Below are 16,500 nucleotides of genomic sequence, written 5' to 3'. Positions count from 1 at the left end.
TCCTGGTTTAGTCTTGGGAGAGTGTAAGTGTCCAGGAAATTATCCATTTCTTCTAGATTTTCTAGTTGATTTGCATAGAGGCATTTATAGTATTCTCTGATGGTTGTTTGTATTTCTGTGGGGTCAGTGGTGATATCCCCTTTATCATTTTTTATTGCGTCTATTTGATTCCTCTCTCTTTTCTTCTTTATTAGTCTTGCTAGCGGTCTGTCAATTTTGTTGATCTTTTCAAAAAACCAACTCCTGGATTCATTGATTTTTTGGAGGGTTTTTTGTGTCTCTATCTCCTTCAGTTCTGCTCTGATCTTAGTTATTTCTTGCCTTCTGCTAGCTTTTGAATGTGTTTGCTCTTGCCTCTCTAGTTCTTTTAATTGTGATGTTAGAGTGTCAATTTTAGATCTTTCCAGCTTTCTCTTGTGGGCATTTAGTGCTATAAATTTCCCTCTACACACTGCTTTAAATGTGTCCCAGAGATTCTGGTATGTTGTATCTTTGTTCTCATTGGTTTCAAAGAACATCTTTATTTCTGCTTTCATTTCGTTATGTACCCAGTAGTCATTCAGGAGCAGGTTGTTCAGTTTCCATGTAGTTGAGCGGTTTTGATTGAGTTTCTTAGTCCTGAGTTCTAGTTTGATTGCACTGTGGTCTGAGAGACAGTTTGTTATAATTTCAGTTCTTGTACATTTGCTGAGGAGTGCTTTACTTCCAATTATGTGGTCAATTTTGGAATAAGTGCGATGTGGTGCTGAGAAGAATGTATATTCTGTTGATTTGGAGAGTTCTATAGATGTCTATTAGGTCCGCTTGGTGCAGAGATGAGTTCAATTCCTGGATATCCTTGTTAACTTTCTGTCTCGTTGATCTGTCTAATGTTGACAGTGGAGTGTTGAAGTCTCCCATTATTATTGTATGGGAGTCTAAGTCTCTTTGTAGGTCTCTAAGGACTTGCTTTATGAATCTGGGTGCTCTTGTATTGGGTGCATATATATTTAGGAGAGTTAGCTCTTCCTGTTGAATTGATCCCTTTACCATTATGTAATGGCCTTTTTGTCTCTTTTGATCTTTGATGGTTTAAAGTCTGTTTTATCAGAGACTAGGATTGCAACCCCTGCTTTTTTTTGTTCTCCATTTGCTTGGTAGATCTTCCTCCATCCCTTTATTTTGAGCCTATGTATGTCTCTGCATGTGAGATGGGTCTCCTGAATACAGCAGACTGATGGGTCTTGACTCTTTATCCAGTTTGCCAGTCTGTGTCTTTTAATTGGAGCATTTAGTCCATTTACATTTAAGGTTAATATTGTTATGTGTGAACTTGATCCTGTCATTATGATATTAACTGGTTATTTTGCTCGTTAGTTGATGCAGTTTCTTCCTAGCCTCGATGGTCTTTACATTTTGGCATGTTTTTGCAATGGCTGGTACCGGTTGTTCCTTTCCATGTTTAGGGCTTCCTTCAGGGTCTCTTGTAAGGCAGGCCTGGTGGTGACAAAATCTCTAAGCATTTGCTTATCTGTAAAGGATTTTATTTCTCCTTCACTGATGAAACTTAGTTTGGCTGGATATGAAATTCTGGGTTGAAAATTCTTTTCTTTAAGAACGTTGAATATTGGCCCCCACTCTCTTCTGGCTTGTAGAGTTTCTGCCGAGAGATCTGCTGTTAGTCTGATGGGCTTCCCTTTGTGGGTAACCCGACCTTTCTCTCTGGCTGCCCTTAAGATTTTTTCCTTCATTTCAACTTTGGTGAATCTGGCAATTATGTGTCTTGGAGTTGCTCTTCTGGAGGAGTATCTTTGTGGCGTTCTCTGTATTTCCTGAATTTGAATGTTGGCCTGCCCTACTAGGTTGGGGAAGTTCTCCTGGATGATATCCTGAAGAGTGTTTTCCAACTTGGTTCCATTTTCCCCGTCACTTTCAGGCACCCCAATCAGACGTAGATTTGGTCTTTTTACATAATCCCATACTTCTTGCAGGCTTTGTTCATTTCTTTTTCTTCTTTTTTCTTTTGGTTTCTCTTCTCGCTTCATTTCATTCATTTGATCCTCAATCGCTGATACTCTTTCTTCCAGTTGATCGAGTCGGTTACTGAAGCTTGTGCATTTGTCACGTATTTCTCGTGTCATGGTTTTCATCTCTGTCATTTCGTTTATGATCTTCTCTGCATTAATTAGTCTAGCTGTCAATTCTTCCACTCTTTTTTCAAGATTTTTAGTTTCTTTGCGCTGGGTACGTAATTCCTCCTTTAGCTCTGAGAAGTTTGATGGACTGAAGCCTTCTTCTCTCATCTCGTCAAAGTCATTCTCTGACCAGCTTTGATCCGTTGCTGGCGATGGGCTGCGCTCCTTTGCAGGGGGAGATGCGCTCTTATTTTTTGAATTTCCAGCTTTTCTGCCCTGCTTCTTCCCCATCTTTGTGGTTTTATCTGTCTCTGGTCTTTGATGATGGTGACGTACTGATGGGGTTTTGGTATAGGTGTCCTTCCTGTTTGATAGTTTTCCTTCTGACAGTCAGAAGGACTGTCTGTTGGTCTGTTGGAGATTGCTTGAGGTCCACTCCAGACCCTGTTTGCCTGGGTATCAGCAGCAGAGGTTGCCGAAGATAGAATATTGCTGAACAGCGAGTGTACCTGTCTGATTCTTCCTTTGGAAGTTTCCTCTCAGGGGTGACTCCACCCTGTGAGGTGTGGGGTGTCAGACTGCCCCTAGTGGGGGATGTCTCCCAGCTAGGCTACTCAGGGGTCAGGGACCCACCTGAGCAGGCAGTCTGTCCGTTCTCGGATCTCAACCTCCGCGTTGGGAGATCCACGGCTCTCCCCAAAGCTGTCAGACAGAGTCGTTCGCGTCTGCACCGGCCCCCGCTGCTTCCCCTATTGGACTTCAGCTGTGGGCTGTCCCCAGAGGTGGAGTCTACAGAGACAGGCAGGCTTCCTTGAGCTGCTGTGAGCTCCACCCAGTTCGAGCTTCCCAGCGGCTTTGTTTACCTACTTAAGCCTCAGCAATGGCAGGCGCCCCTCCCCCAGCCTCGCTGCTGCCTTGCGGATAGATCACCGCAGACTGCTGAGTTAGCAGTGAGGGAGGCTCCGTGGGCGTGGGACCCTCCCGGCCAGGTGTGGGATATATTCTCCTGGTGTGCCTGATTGCTGAAAGCACAGTATTGGGGTGGGAGTTACCGATTTTCCAGGTGTTGTGTGTCTCAGTTCCCCTGGCTAGGAAAACGGATTCCCTTCCCTCTTGCGCTTCCAGGTGAGGCGATGCCTCGCCCTGCTTCAGCTCTCGCTGGTCAGGCTGCAGCAGCTGACCAGCACCGATTGTCCGGCACTCCCTAGTGAGATGACCCCAGTACCTCAGTTGAAAATGCAGAAATCACCGGTCTTCTGTGTCGCTCGCGCTGGGAGTTGGAGACTGGAGCTGTTCCTATTCGGCCATCTTGCTCCGCCCTATTATTTTTTTTGAGATAAAGTCTCCCTCTGTCACCCAGGCTGGAGTGCGGTGGCACAATCTTGGCTCACTGCAACCTCTGTCTCCCGGGTTCAAGCGATTCTCGTGCCTCAGACTCCCGAGTAGCTGGGATTACAGTCACATGCCACCATGCCTGGATAATTTTTGTATTTTTTTAGTAGAGACGAGGTTTCACCCGTGTTGGCCAGGCTGGTCTTGAACTCCTGACCTCATGTGAACACCCACCTCAGCTTCCCAAAGTGCTGAGATTGCAGGCGTGAGTCACCACACCTGGCCAAGCATTTTAAATTTTATATATCTGGGGGTAACTTTTCTTATTTTAATTTGTTTAGTGCTCAACAAATGGCAGATGAACCCATATGACAGAGGATCTGCTTTCGGTAAGTGGATAGGCTTTCCACCAGCTCATTTGTAATTCAGAAACTTAAAAAAAATAATATATGAGAACACCAAGTAAATAAGATTTAATTTACCAGATATTAGAATCTAGTCACTATCATTAAACAGTATAGAACTGACATAGGAATAGACAGTGGAATATAATGGAAATAAATCCCAGTATATATGAGAAGTTATATGCAGGAAAAATAATCATATTTCATTTCAGTGAGAAAAAAGGATGATTTATTAGGTAAAGGGTGCTGGCACAATTGATGATCCATCTGGAGCAATATAAAATTGACTTCTATCTCATATCATAATTAGAAATAAATTCCGTATGTATTTAGGACTTAAATATATATGTATGAATTTCAATACAGAAAACTACATGTATAATTTAGCAGTGGCAAAACTTCCCTAACCCAAATAGAAAATGCAGAAATTATAAAAGAAAGTATTTATAGGGTGGAGTTGGACAGTCTTCCTTCTTGGGGTTAACAGACCTTAGAGTGGCTTTTATCCAACCCACCAGGCTGGCTGTTTGCTTGGGAATAACCTCCATCATGCATAGAGCCGTCTGTGATTGTTCCATAGTGAGCAATGAGACCTGCATCAACCCAAACATGCCTTCTCTTCTGCTGCATTTAAAACCAAAGATACTTTCCTAAAGGAGTTACTCTCAGAATGCATTTTAGTAAAGGCTCCTCAGGAAGCTTATGATACTGATCTACAAAATGAAACAGTTCCTTCACATTATCCCCTCCAATTTCAGAGTTTTTTTAGTTTTGCTCTTCCCCACATTGACTGCCTTTTTGGAGACCACAGGTCTTAGAAGAACTTTTTGTTGGCCCTTTATCATTTTTCCCTTGGGGTTCAGCTTTGAAGCTGGTGACCAAAGCTCAGATGGACTGAAATCTGAATGTGGTCTCACATCAAGGGCTGACCCAGCACTCTTTTACTTCATTTTAGCTATTACAGATAATAGTAACCAAAAGACTGTATCCTTTTTTTTCTTACTTGCATTTTCTTTTCTTTTCTTTTTTTTGAGATGAATTCTCGCTCTGTCGCCCAGGCTAGAGTGCAGTGGCGCAATCTCAGCTCATTGCAAGCTCCACCTCACGGGTTCTTATTTGTGTTTTCTTATGCATCCAGTGAACCAGCTCCTCGGAGTTGGATCCAACTCTAAATTCCACTGATAACTTTTACCATTAGTAACTGAGTGTAGCACAGCTGTGGCTCCATGCCATAGGTGATCTTCTGGCCACCAAGAAACCAAAAGTTCCTCATCCCCTACCCTTTTATCCTTTTTCTTTTCAAACCACATTTCTGTGAGCCAAGGCAGTTCTAGCAAACCCCGATTCTGACACCAGTTCTGAGAATATAGAGAAATAAATAAACTCCATTTTCCCCTGTATATTCTCACATCATGCTTCTGACAGCAGATGTGTGGGGTTTTTTCCCACAAGTCAAGCAAGCAGTCAGTGAGAACTGATGGAGTAAGTAACAGACACATGTTTGTTTATTCATGGTTTCCTCTACTTTCCCATTATGGTTTCTTACAGCTGAGAACTGTAATTCAATTCAATTCTGACACCATCTCCATGAAGATAGCATCATATCCCACAGGTTGAGGGCTCAGTCACACAAGACTGTCCCCCATATCTGATGTCCGGGTTGTGGCTTATGCTTCTAACCGATTGGCTATAAATCAGGGTTCCTACAACTCCTTCCTCAGGTTCAATTAATTTGCTAGAGTGGCTCACAGAACTTGGGGAAATATGTTTACTGGTTTATTTTTAAAGCTATGACAAAGGATACTGATGAAGAGATGCGTAGGTTGAAGTACCGGAGGGGGCTTGGAGCTTCTCCCCTCCCTGGGCGTGCCACCCTTCATGAACCCTCGTGTGTTCAGCTATCCTGGAAGCTCCTAGATAACTTTTTAAAAGTTCAGTTTTACATAATTCAGTACCTATATGGGTAAGAATTCATACTTCGAAAAATTTAATTTCTGAAAAGTGTAGGAAGATGTGTTGAGGTGCTTAACAGTTTGTTCTACTTTCAAGTACAGAATATGAGTTGGAAAAATGAACCAGGATGGAAGTTGTAGTTTTTTTCCAGTACAGACAAAAGCTGAATCTTTACTTAAAGCCATTTAGCACCTACTATGTGGACTTCACTGAGACTGATCGTGATGTGTAATATAGAATATACCTCATCTTTTAGAGCCCTTATAATATTAGCAAGTAACAAATATATGCTTATTTACTCATGCTTTCCCCTACTTTCCCATTTTGGTTTCTTCCATGGATTGAGGAACAAGCTAGAGACAGTTCTGTTATCTTTTAGTTACATAGTCACTTAAGCTCTAAGTATAAAATCAGGACAACAAATATTGGTGAAGGGTGGTGCATCATCCTTGAGTACGTTTCTTTAAAGGACTCTAGAGAATAGTTATCTAAACACATTTGTATTGATGTTGCAACTACTATTAGTGCACGTCAGGTTAAGAGCTGTGTTGAATCCTTTCTAGACTTGCTGTAAAATCTTACCTTAGTTAACAGATGGCAGCATAGAAAATAGCCCCCAACATAGCCAAGGACACCCAGGGAATGAAAAGGTTAATTACACTTGGTAAATACTATCACTCAAGAATCAGTCAGTCTCAGTCTCTGGAACATTGCAACAAGGAAGGAATTATCTTGTTAGGGAGACTGAATGATTTTTTTTTTGGTGGTGGAAGGTGGGAATGTATGATTTATAAAACCTTTACTGACGTGTTTTTCTGTATTTTCTTCTCAAATCCAGCAATTGGGTCAGATGGTCTTTGTTGTCAAAGCAGAGAAGTAAAGGAATGGCATGGGTGTAGAGCTACTAAAGGATTAATGAAAGGTATTTGAACAGCATCTGCACTTGTGTAAACTTTTGAGGCAATGTATTAATACATGAGGGTTTGTTGTTGTTTGTTTGTTTGTTTGTTTGTTTGTTTTTGAGACAGAGTCTCGCACTGTCACCTGGACTGGAGGGCAATGGCACCATCTTGCCTCACTGCAACCTTCACCTTCTGGGTTCGAGCGATTCTCCTCCCACAGCTTCCTGAGTAGCTGAGATTACAGGCGCCCACCACTATGCCTGGCTAATTTTTGTACTTTTAGTAGAGATGGAGTTTCACCCTGTTGGCCAGGCTAGTTTTGAACTCCTAACCTCAGGTGATCTGCTTGCCTTGGCCTCCCACAGTGCTGGCCGCAGGCATGAGCCACTGCACCTGGTCCATGAGTTTTTAAAAATAGCTTTAAGTCAAGGATCTGGGAAGGTGTTTGATGGTACGAATATACCTATAATTCTTCATTTGGTACATAACAGTGTAATTCAGAAACAATGGGAAAGTGGCTTCATGGTAAATGAATTTTGTATGTGTGATTTATATAAATCTCAATGTATCTTACCCTTGTAGGGAAACACTACTATGAAGTATCCTGTCATGACCAAGGGTTATGCAGGGTCGGGTGGTCTACCATGCAGGCCTCTTTGGATCTAGGTAAGTGTTTCTAAAATAACTCAATTGATTGAGTTACATTTGGGGGGGTTAACATTTTATTATTTGGGGAAGCAAAATAATGAATTTAACCATAAGAAGTTTTTATTTTAAAGATATGGAAATAATATTTGTCTGTACCCCACCCTGTCCCAAAAAAGATTTGAAGGAACTTACAAAAAGTACAGATATTATAGCAGTATGAAATGAAGGTTAAGACTCTGAATGGAGTCAGGGTAAAGTTAGTGTGTGTGAATCCCTGCCACACAGTCCCGTATAGATGCTTCACGTTATTGTAAACTTGCATCTGAATTTCTTAGTGGCCAAAGCAGAAAGGGATGCAGTTTCACTGGTGTCCCTAGTCTCACACAAGCTGTGTGACCTAAGCACTGTTTAGTTTTTTGTAGGATTCAGAAACTTAAGGAATAGTTTTCCTGTGGGTTCATGAAATGGACATACTGTGTGAATAAAATTGCTTCTTTTACAGGTCTTTTAGTTTTATATTTTCTCTTATCAGAAAAGTAAAATATTTTTAAAATTTAGGTACTGACAAGTTTGGATTTGGCTTTGGTGGAACGGGAAAGAAATCCCATAATAAACAGTTTGATAATTATGGAGAGGTAAGCAATTATGTTATCAACTCCAACATAGCATAAGTCAGTTTTCTTGCAAACTTAATCACTCATGACAGAATGAGGGTGTAATCAGCAGATTTTCTGTATATTTTCCACAGAAAGTTTGGATTTGGACTTTAGTGAAGAAATATTGTCAAGCTAGATAAATATGTAGTAGTTATAATTTTTCTTTTATGCCATTTCTTATCCCCTCCAGAATACATTGCATTGTCTTCTCTTTTCACCTCATTTTGATTTTGGTTTTGATGCCTGTTATTCTCATTTCTTATTTTTGATCGTGATGAATCTAAATATAGTTCATCTGGTGAGCTGAAATCTGCAGTAAAGTGAATCAGGCTACATATGTTGATTCTCACAAGCCTGTCAAATGCTTGCACTATTGTATTGTCATATGCTCTAATTGGCATTTTTGATGTAAATCATTATTTTGAAACACACATACTTTTGATGCAGCTATATTTTAACTTTATTTAAGCATTTGCTTTCTATTAATAGCATTTGACTTTCTGGTATTCTAGGAATTCACTATGCATGATACCATTGGATGTTACCTAGATATAGATAAAGGACATGTCAAGTTCTCCAAAAATGGTAAGCTCTGTAGGGATCTTAGTAGTGAAAAGATATATGATACTCAATAATTGTAATTTTTAAAAATCCCCCCACCCTCTTTTTCAAATCCCTGTCCCTCCCTCCCTGCCTTCATTTGAACAAATACTTATTGAACATTGACTATGTTTGAGGTACCATGGTAAGTACTGGAGGCACAGAAGAAAATGGAATAGACGTTTGGGGCTTACACACTAGTGGTGAAAGACAGACATATAATACCATGTTAGGTGGTAATAAGTGCTGTGAAGGAGGGTGTAAAGCAGGGGAAGGAAGTGGAGGGTCATAGCGGTTTGGGGGTTTGTACTTTTGTGTTGGGCAGTCAGAAGGCTTGATAAGGTGACATTTAAGTAGAGATCCGAATGAGTTGGGTGGTGGGCCAGGCAGATATCTGCAAAGAGCATTTCAGACCGAGGGAATAGTAAATGTGGATGCCCTGAGATGGAAGCGTGCTTGAGGTGTCTGAGTCACAGTGAGGAAGCCACTGGATCTGGAGTGCTCTGGGGATAAAGGACAGTGGTAGAATGTTAGATCAGTGAGGTGGTGAGGCCAGGCCATGGAGAGCCATATGGGCCGTGATCTAAACTTTGGTTTTATTTTGAGTAAAATGGAAAGCCACGAGGGTTTTGAGCAGAGGAGTGGCATCATCTGTCTTTAGTTTAACAGTACTATTCTGGCTGCTTTGTTGAAAACACATTGGAGGATGGGGTGAGATTGCCTAGGGAATGAGGGTAGGTAAAGAGAAGAAGAGATCTGAGGCCTGGGTTCCTGTGGTTAGGGGTCAGCAAATTGAGGAGAATGCAGCAGAGGGGAATGCAGAGGAAGGCCAGGAGGAGAACCAAGAAAGCATGGGTCCTGCAGTCCCGGTGCAGGAAGTGTTCGAAGGATCAGGGAGCAATCACTGTGTCCAGTGCTGTGGATGGGTCTAGTCTAGCAAGATGAAGAATGTGCATTAACTGCTGCATTTGACAAGTGGAAAGCGTTAGAAAGCTGTTTTGGTGGAGCGAAGGGGTGAGGGTGGGGAGCCTCCTAATAAGGAGCCAGTTCAATAGAGAATGAGGTAAAAGGAAGTGGATGAAGTGTAAATGGAAATTGGAGTTTCACGACAAAAGGGAGAAGAAAAATGGAAAGTAAATGGAGGGAGAGGTGAGTTCAAGGGAGATTTTCTTGTGTATTTTACTGTGAGAGTATGTTTATATGCTTTGGAATGTCTAATGGAAATGATCTTGTAGACAGAGAATAATGAAAAATGTAGAGGGGTAGAGGTGACAGTTTCAGGAGTAAAGTGAAAACATGAAGAAGCCGGCCTTAGGCAGCACAGTTGATCCATGGTGACAGGAGAGAGGCATGAATGCAGGTAAGCTGGTAGATTTGACAGTGTCAGCGTGAGGAAGGTCTTTTCTGATTGTTTCAATCTCTGTCTCTCTCTTTCTTTATTTTTTTTTAAGGAAAAGATCTTGGTCTGGCATTTGAAATACCACCACATATGAAAAACCAAGCCCTCTTTCCTGCCTGTGTTTTGAAGGTAATTAGGAATCTAGTTAGAAAAAATTTGCTGTGGTTATAAGCTGCTTGCTCTTCATTATTTTGTATACGATGGTTTTCAATTAGGGGAGGAATTTTAATTTTCTCTTTTGTTCAATGCTAGAATGCTGAACTGAAATTTAACTTCGGTGAAGAGGAATTTAAGTTTCCACCAAAAGATGGCTTTGTTGCTCTTTCCAAGGCACCGGATGGTTACATTGTCAAATCGCAGCACTCAGGTATTATACCTGCAAGGGTAAGGATTTCTAGAATAGTGAAAATAATTGGTGAGAACTCCAGTGAGTGAGGCTTCTCATAGTGAGTTACATATACTTTCCTTGCTGGTTTGGTCACATATCTTTTTTTAACACACCAGTAAAATTCATTTTTAAAACCTAATTCATAAACTCTTAAGTATTTGGTTTCAGTGTAGGCATTTTGGGATCCTAACCATAATGGTAATGATATATAATATTTATAGAATGTGTGCTTATTCAGTGCCAGGGCACCGCACTAAGTGCTTTACATGGTTAGTCTTCACAATAACCGTATAAGGTAGTAGTTTTCCCATTTTACAGGCAAAGAACCTAAAGAATAGGGACTTTAAGTGACTTGCCCAAGGTCACAGAGCAAATAAGTGGTAGAACTGAATTCAAATCTAAGCAGTCTGACTTCAAAATTTATACTCTTATCCATTTATATTTAATATATTTAAGTTATTTAAAGTACATTTCATAACCTGTTTACATTGTCACAAGTGAGTCATATTTTTTTTAGACATATCAATCAATTAGAATTATTTCAAGTAGATTTTTGTTGTTTTAGGAGAGGGAGTCTCACTGTGTCACCCAGGCTAGAGTGTAGAGTGCAGTGGCACCATCATAGCTCGCTGCAGCCTTGAATACCTGGGCTTAAGTGATTGTCCCACCTCGGGCCGCCCAAAGTGCTAGGATTACAGGTGTCAGTCACCCCAGTGGCCCAAATAGTTTTAATTTAAAGTAGCCTTCGTTTGTTTTAGAAATCTAAGCTTTATTTTGTTTGACTGTCTTCTCTACTTTTTGACAATTATTATTTAAAATGTTGATATTAGAGTAGTTGTCCTACTGTTTTGTAACTAACAGTGTTATAAAGCATGATTTGAATGTGTTCTCATCTTTTTTATTCCCTAAGGTAATGCACAGGTGACACAAACAAAGTTTCTCCCCAACGCTCCGAAAGCTCTCATTGTTGAACCTTCCCGGGAGTTAGCTGAACAAACTTTGAATAACATCAAGCAGTTTAAGAAATATATTGATAATCCTAAATTAAGGTAAATCTTCCTTTTGTGCTGAAATGCTTATTGTCTTTTGGTTTGAAGTTTTTTGGAAGAAGAATAAGGTAGAGAAAAATGAAGTAGAAATTCAGTGTGTATACGTAATACACATGTGTGAGTATGTAAATATACTTTAATAATTTCTGTATAAAACTCCTGTTTATTTGCTAAATGATAAATATGTTTTTCCCCCGTGTTTCTTACATGAAAAGTCATGGTTAGTCAAACAACATTGGAGTAAAAATCTAATTTTTTTTTTTTTTTCTGAGATGGGGGTCTCAGTCTGTCGCCCAGGCTGGAGTGTAGTGATATGATTGTGGCTCACTGCAACCTTGACCTCCTGGGTTCAAGCACTCCTCCCACCTGAGTAGTTGGGACTGCAGGCACATGCCACCTTTGTAGAGACAGGGTTTCACTATGTTGCTTAGGCTAGTCTCAAACTCCTGGGTACAAGTGATCCTCCTGCTTCAGCCTCCCAGAGTGCTGGGATTACAGGCATGAGCCACTGCACCCGGCCCTAACAGTTTTTTGAAGAGAGGATTTCATTCATTGTTAAATTTATTTTTGCCCTAAATCTGTATAGAAAGTGTGCCACTCTATTTCTAGCATGTTAGTAAACTTGGCGAGGTTTATTCTGGACTGCATCACGGTGGTGGCTTTCTTCCATTTGGGCATTCAGGTTGGGCACTGTCTAGTTATAGGACTCTTTCTACCATTGGAAGGATTAAGTGACAAATTCAGGACCTTGCTCAGTAGCAATCCCTTTGACTTTGAAGAAGGCTATACCATATAAGTAAAACACTGTTAGTCAATTTGACACTTGATTTTTGTTAATTTTGCCTGTAATTCCTTTTTAAACTTGAAACATTCACACACCATAAAACTCATTATTTGAAGTGTACAATTCAGCCAGGCGCAGTGACTCATGCCTGTATTCCCAGTACTTTGCCGGGGCCGAGGCAGGCGGATCACCTGAGGTCAGGAGTTCAAGACCAGCCCAGCCAACACAGCGAAACCCTGTCTCCACTAAAAATACAAAAAGTAGCTTGGCTTGGTGGCAGAGGCCTGTAATCCCAGCTACTCAGGAGGCCGAGGCATGAGAATTGCTTGAACCCGGGAAGCAGAGGTTGCAGTGAGCCAAGATTGCGTCATTGCACTCTAGCCTGGGCAACAGAGCAAGACTCTGCCTCAAAAAAAAAAAAAAAAAAAAGGTGTACAATTCACTGGTTTTTAGTATATTCACAAGGTTGTGTAACTGTCACCACTATCAAATTTCAGAAGCTTTGAATATTTTGAGATCACAAAAGCCTGTCCTTTTTTTGTGTGTGTGTGTTTTTTTTGAGATGAAGTCTCGCTATGTTGCCCAGGCTGAAGTGAATGGCTGTTCATGGTGCGATCTTCCTACACTGTAGCCTTGAACTCCTAGACTCAAGGAATTCTGTGTCTCACCTCAAGCCTGCCGAGTAGCTGAGACTACAGGCATGTGCCACTGTGCCAGGCGGGCCTGTCTTTTTAATATTGATCTTATTTACAGGTTGAACAAACTTACTTAGGGATACATTATACTAGGTAAAATAATTTCTAATTTTGTTTTGAGGATTGATGCATGTTCCTCATTCAGCACATGTTCATCTACCTTCTATGTGTGACGTTTTAGGCTGGGGGGCTTCAACAATGAGAATTAATCTTCCTTTCACAGAATGAAGTGTGAAAGTGTGGGGATAGTGTGGAGGGGAGAGAAGCAAAGCAAATACTAAATGCCTTGAGCATACCATGTAACCAGGGCATCTGCTTAGTGTAAGACGCTCAGGGACCTCTTTATAAAAAGATTTGGGAAGAATGTAAAATGCTAGTGTGAATTGATTTTTGTGCTGTGATTATGTATAAAAATGAACATGATTATAGACAAAAGTTAGAGGGGAAGATGAATAATAAAATCAATGTATTGGTTAAGATGGTAAAGTCATGGGCTACTCGTTTGGTATTTGGTACAAATGCACATTTTCCTTCTTAAAACCCAGCTGAAGTCGTGATCTTTGAATGAAGCTAAGCTGACTGTTCCAGCCCAGCCCTGTGCCCCTCCTCTGATACACTGACTGTACATGCCTTTCCCTGATCTTTACATACTGTCATGTGTTAGTTTTTCTTATGTTTTCATTTTCTTAATTTTTATTACCTTTTTAAAGCTATATTTGCTTTAAGTTTCTTGCTTTGAATATGCAAAACTTTTTCTAACTCAGTTTTACATTCCTTAGAGCAGGAATGGTTCTTTTATATTCCTTGACCCTATAGTGCTTTGCATACGAGCGCAAATTATCGTGTGTATGTGTGTTTACTTCCGCCAACTTTATAGGGATAAATATATTTGATTATAAATGTGGATGAAAGTAGAAGTATTAGTACAATAGTCCAAACCTAGGAACTTGAGGACCTTATTTAAAAATATAAAATGTATTGTTTCCCTCCCCTGGATATACTGAATCAGAGTTTCCAGAGAATAGGAGTTAGAATCTTTTTTTAATTTGTTTGTTTTTTTAAGAAAAACAGCTCCTCCAGGTGATTCTTTTGGTTTTGGTTTTATTTTTAAGATGATGTCTCACTGTGTCATTTAGGCTGGAGTATGGTGGTGCCTCATAGCTCACTGCAGCCTCAAACTCTCGGGCTCAAGCAGTCCTCCCACCTCAGCCTCCAGAGTAGCTGGGACTGCAAGCAAGTGCTACAGTGCTTGGCTAATTTTAGTTTTTATGGAGACATGGTCTTGCTGTGTTGTGCAGGCTGGTCTCCAACTCCTGGCCTCAAGCAATCCTTGTGTCTCAGCCTCCCAAAGTGCTGGATTATAGGTGTGAGCTACTGCATCTGGCCTTTACTCTCCTGATACTATCCTTTGGAAGTCTTAATTTTGATGAAATCCAATTTGTCTATTTTTCTCTTTTGTCATGGTGTTTTGATGTTATAGTTAAGGTAGACTATGCCTAACCCAAGGTCATGAAAATTTTATTTTGTGTTGTCTTCTGAGTTTTATGATTTTAGGTTCTACATTTAGGTCTGTGATACATTTAGAGTTAATTTCTGTGTGTGGCATGAGGAAGGGTTTTAACTTCAGTCTTTTGCATGTGCATTTCCATGTGTCCCAGTGCCAGTGGGCCAGTTGTTGAAATGAGAAACATTCAAACACAAAAGGATACTGTGAAAAGTGAGTTTTCTTTCACTCCATTCCCCAATTTCTAGTTATCCTTTCTGGAGGCAATGTTTTGAATTGATTTTTGTATTACGTTTTAAATTGATTTTCCTTCAGGGCATTTTATATACATACAAGTATATATGTCTGAAAACGCAGATTGAAACTAGGTTTTAAAAGACCTTGAATTATCCTAATATAGAAGAATATGTAGATGAGGATTAATTTTTTCCATGTTACAAGCTCACACACTGTCTTTCGTGACTTGACCACACTTCAGCAATGGATACAGCTATGGGGATTTAACTGCTTTGTTTCCCACCTTCCCCAGACTTGTTTTATTGTAGGCTTTCTTCCTCAGTTACCTTCTCAGCCTTAATTTCCACCTAAAATAAATGGATGCAGATCAAACAATGTAAAGCAGACTTTAATTTTTTTTTTCTTACATTATCATCTTAATATTTATTTCAGGGAGCTTCTGATAATTGGAGGTGTCGCGGCCCGGGATCAGCTCTCTGTTTTGGAAAATGGAGTAAGTTGTAGTTTTAATTTTTAAAATACAATGTCATGGGCTGTTGTTTTGGCAATACAGCTCTATTTGGTTTCAAGAAAATTTAAGTGAGGCTGAAATTAGTGCAAGATCAGAAGAGTATATTTGTTCAAAGACATCTTACAAGTGTGCCTTTTCTTCTCCCGAAAGTATACAAAGCAGTAGTCTCTCCCAAACCTCTCAGGCAAAATTCCTGCGTACGTGATTTTTTGTTGTTTACCCTCTGAACATTTGAGAATTTCTTTCTGGCCTTCATGGGTAAAGAGTCATTGTTCTGGGGGAGATAAGTGAAAAAGAAGAAACTGGAGTTAAGAACAAAAGAAGAGGTAAAATAGATTGCAGATAAGGATAGAAGTTCCTGCAGTGGCCCTTGGGAAGGATGAATAATGAGAAGACAGTGGGTAGTAGTTCTAGTGAGGAGAGAGATGAGTTCAGTTATGTGTAAGGGGAAGTCGCAGAGGCTGTGCTCAGGCACGCCATTATGAAGGACAAGCTAAGAGCATGTAATCTCCAGTGATCTCCACTATTGGAGAAGAAGTTTAGGTTTTTTTTTTTTTTTTTTTTTTGAGAAGGAGTTTCACTCTTGTCACCCAGGCTGGAGTGCCATGGCACGTTCTTGGCTCACTGCAATCTCTGCCTCTTGGGTTCAAGCAATTCTCCTGCCTCAGCCTCCTGTGTAGCTGGGATTACGGGCATCCGCCACCACACTGGCTAATTTTTTTGTAGTTTTAGTAGAGACAGGGTTTCACCATGTTGGCCAGGCTGGTCTTGAACTCCTGACCTCAGGTGATCCGCCTGCCCTGGCCTCCCAAAGTGCTGGGATTACAGGAGTGAACCACCGTGCCCGACTGAAGTTTGGGAAATTTTTAACCGTTTATCAATTCTGTGAAGGTAAGACTTCATGAAATATTTTTCGTATGTGAAATAACTTACAGCTTATAAATTTCTCTTTTATTTCCTTTCCTAAATATTTAGTCATTTAAGCTAAACCATCCAATATTGAGTCATGACAGGCAATTATGTCCTTTCTCCAATTCCATTGGTGCTCTTGTCAATCTAAATTTTGTGCCACATGGACACATTTGACCTGGTATGCCATATTAAGAGCAAGGAATCATATTACCATACTTGTTAATACTATTCTGAGTAATATTGCTTTGATACGTTTTTATTTAGTGCTATGGTTTTAATGTACCCACCAAAACTCATGTTGAAATTTAATTGCCAATGTAATAGTATTGAAAGGCGGGGGCCTTTAAGAGATGATTAGACCGTGCAGGCTTTGTCCTTGTGAATGGGTTAATGCCTTTGCTGTAGGAGTGAG

General features: G+C 40.4%; 1 protein-coding gene across 1 annotated transcript in view; it reads left to right on the top strand.

Moving 5' to 3' along the window:
* Positions 1-16,500, top strand: part of DDX1 (DEAD-box helicase 1) — a 44,819-nt gene that overhangs the window by 10,777 nt on the left and 17,542 nt on the right. Inside the window, exons 6-14 of the mRNA XM_033176519.1 lie at positions 3,788-3,835; positions 6,642-6,725; positions 7,288-7,371; positions 7,912-7,988; positions 8,522-8,594; positions 10,061-10,137; positions 10,261-10,375; positions 11,307-11,445; positions 15,098-15,158. Of these exons, the coding sequence (XP_033032410.1) occupies positions 3,788-3,835; positions 6,642-6,725; positions 7,288-7,371; positions 7,912-7,988; positions 8,522-8,594; positions 10,061-10,137; positions 10,261-10,375; positions 11,307-11,445; positions 15,098-15,158 (758 nt within the window). The remainder of the gene's footprint in view (positions 1-3,787; positions 3,836-6,641; positions 6,726-7,287; positions 7,372-7,911; positions 7,989-8,521; positions 8,595-10,060; positions 10,138-10,260; positions 10,376-11,306; positions 11,446-15,097; positions 15,159-16,500) is intronic.

This window comes from Trachypithecus francoisi, unplaced genomic scaffold (assembly GCF_009764315.1).
Source record: "Trachypithecus francoisi isolate TF-2019V2 unplaced genomic scaffold, Tfra_2.0 Lachesis_group17, whole genome shotgun sequence".
In the NCBI taxonomy this organism is placed as follows: Eukaryota; Metazoa; Chordata; class Mammalia; order Primates; family Cercopithecidae; genus Trachypithecus; species Trachypithecus francoisi.
This window is presented reverse-complemented; position numbering and strand designations above follow the sequence as displayed.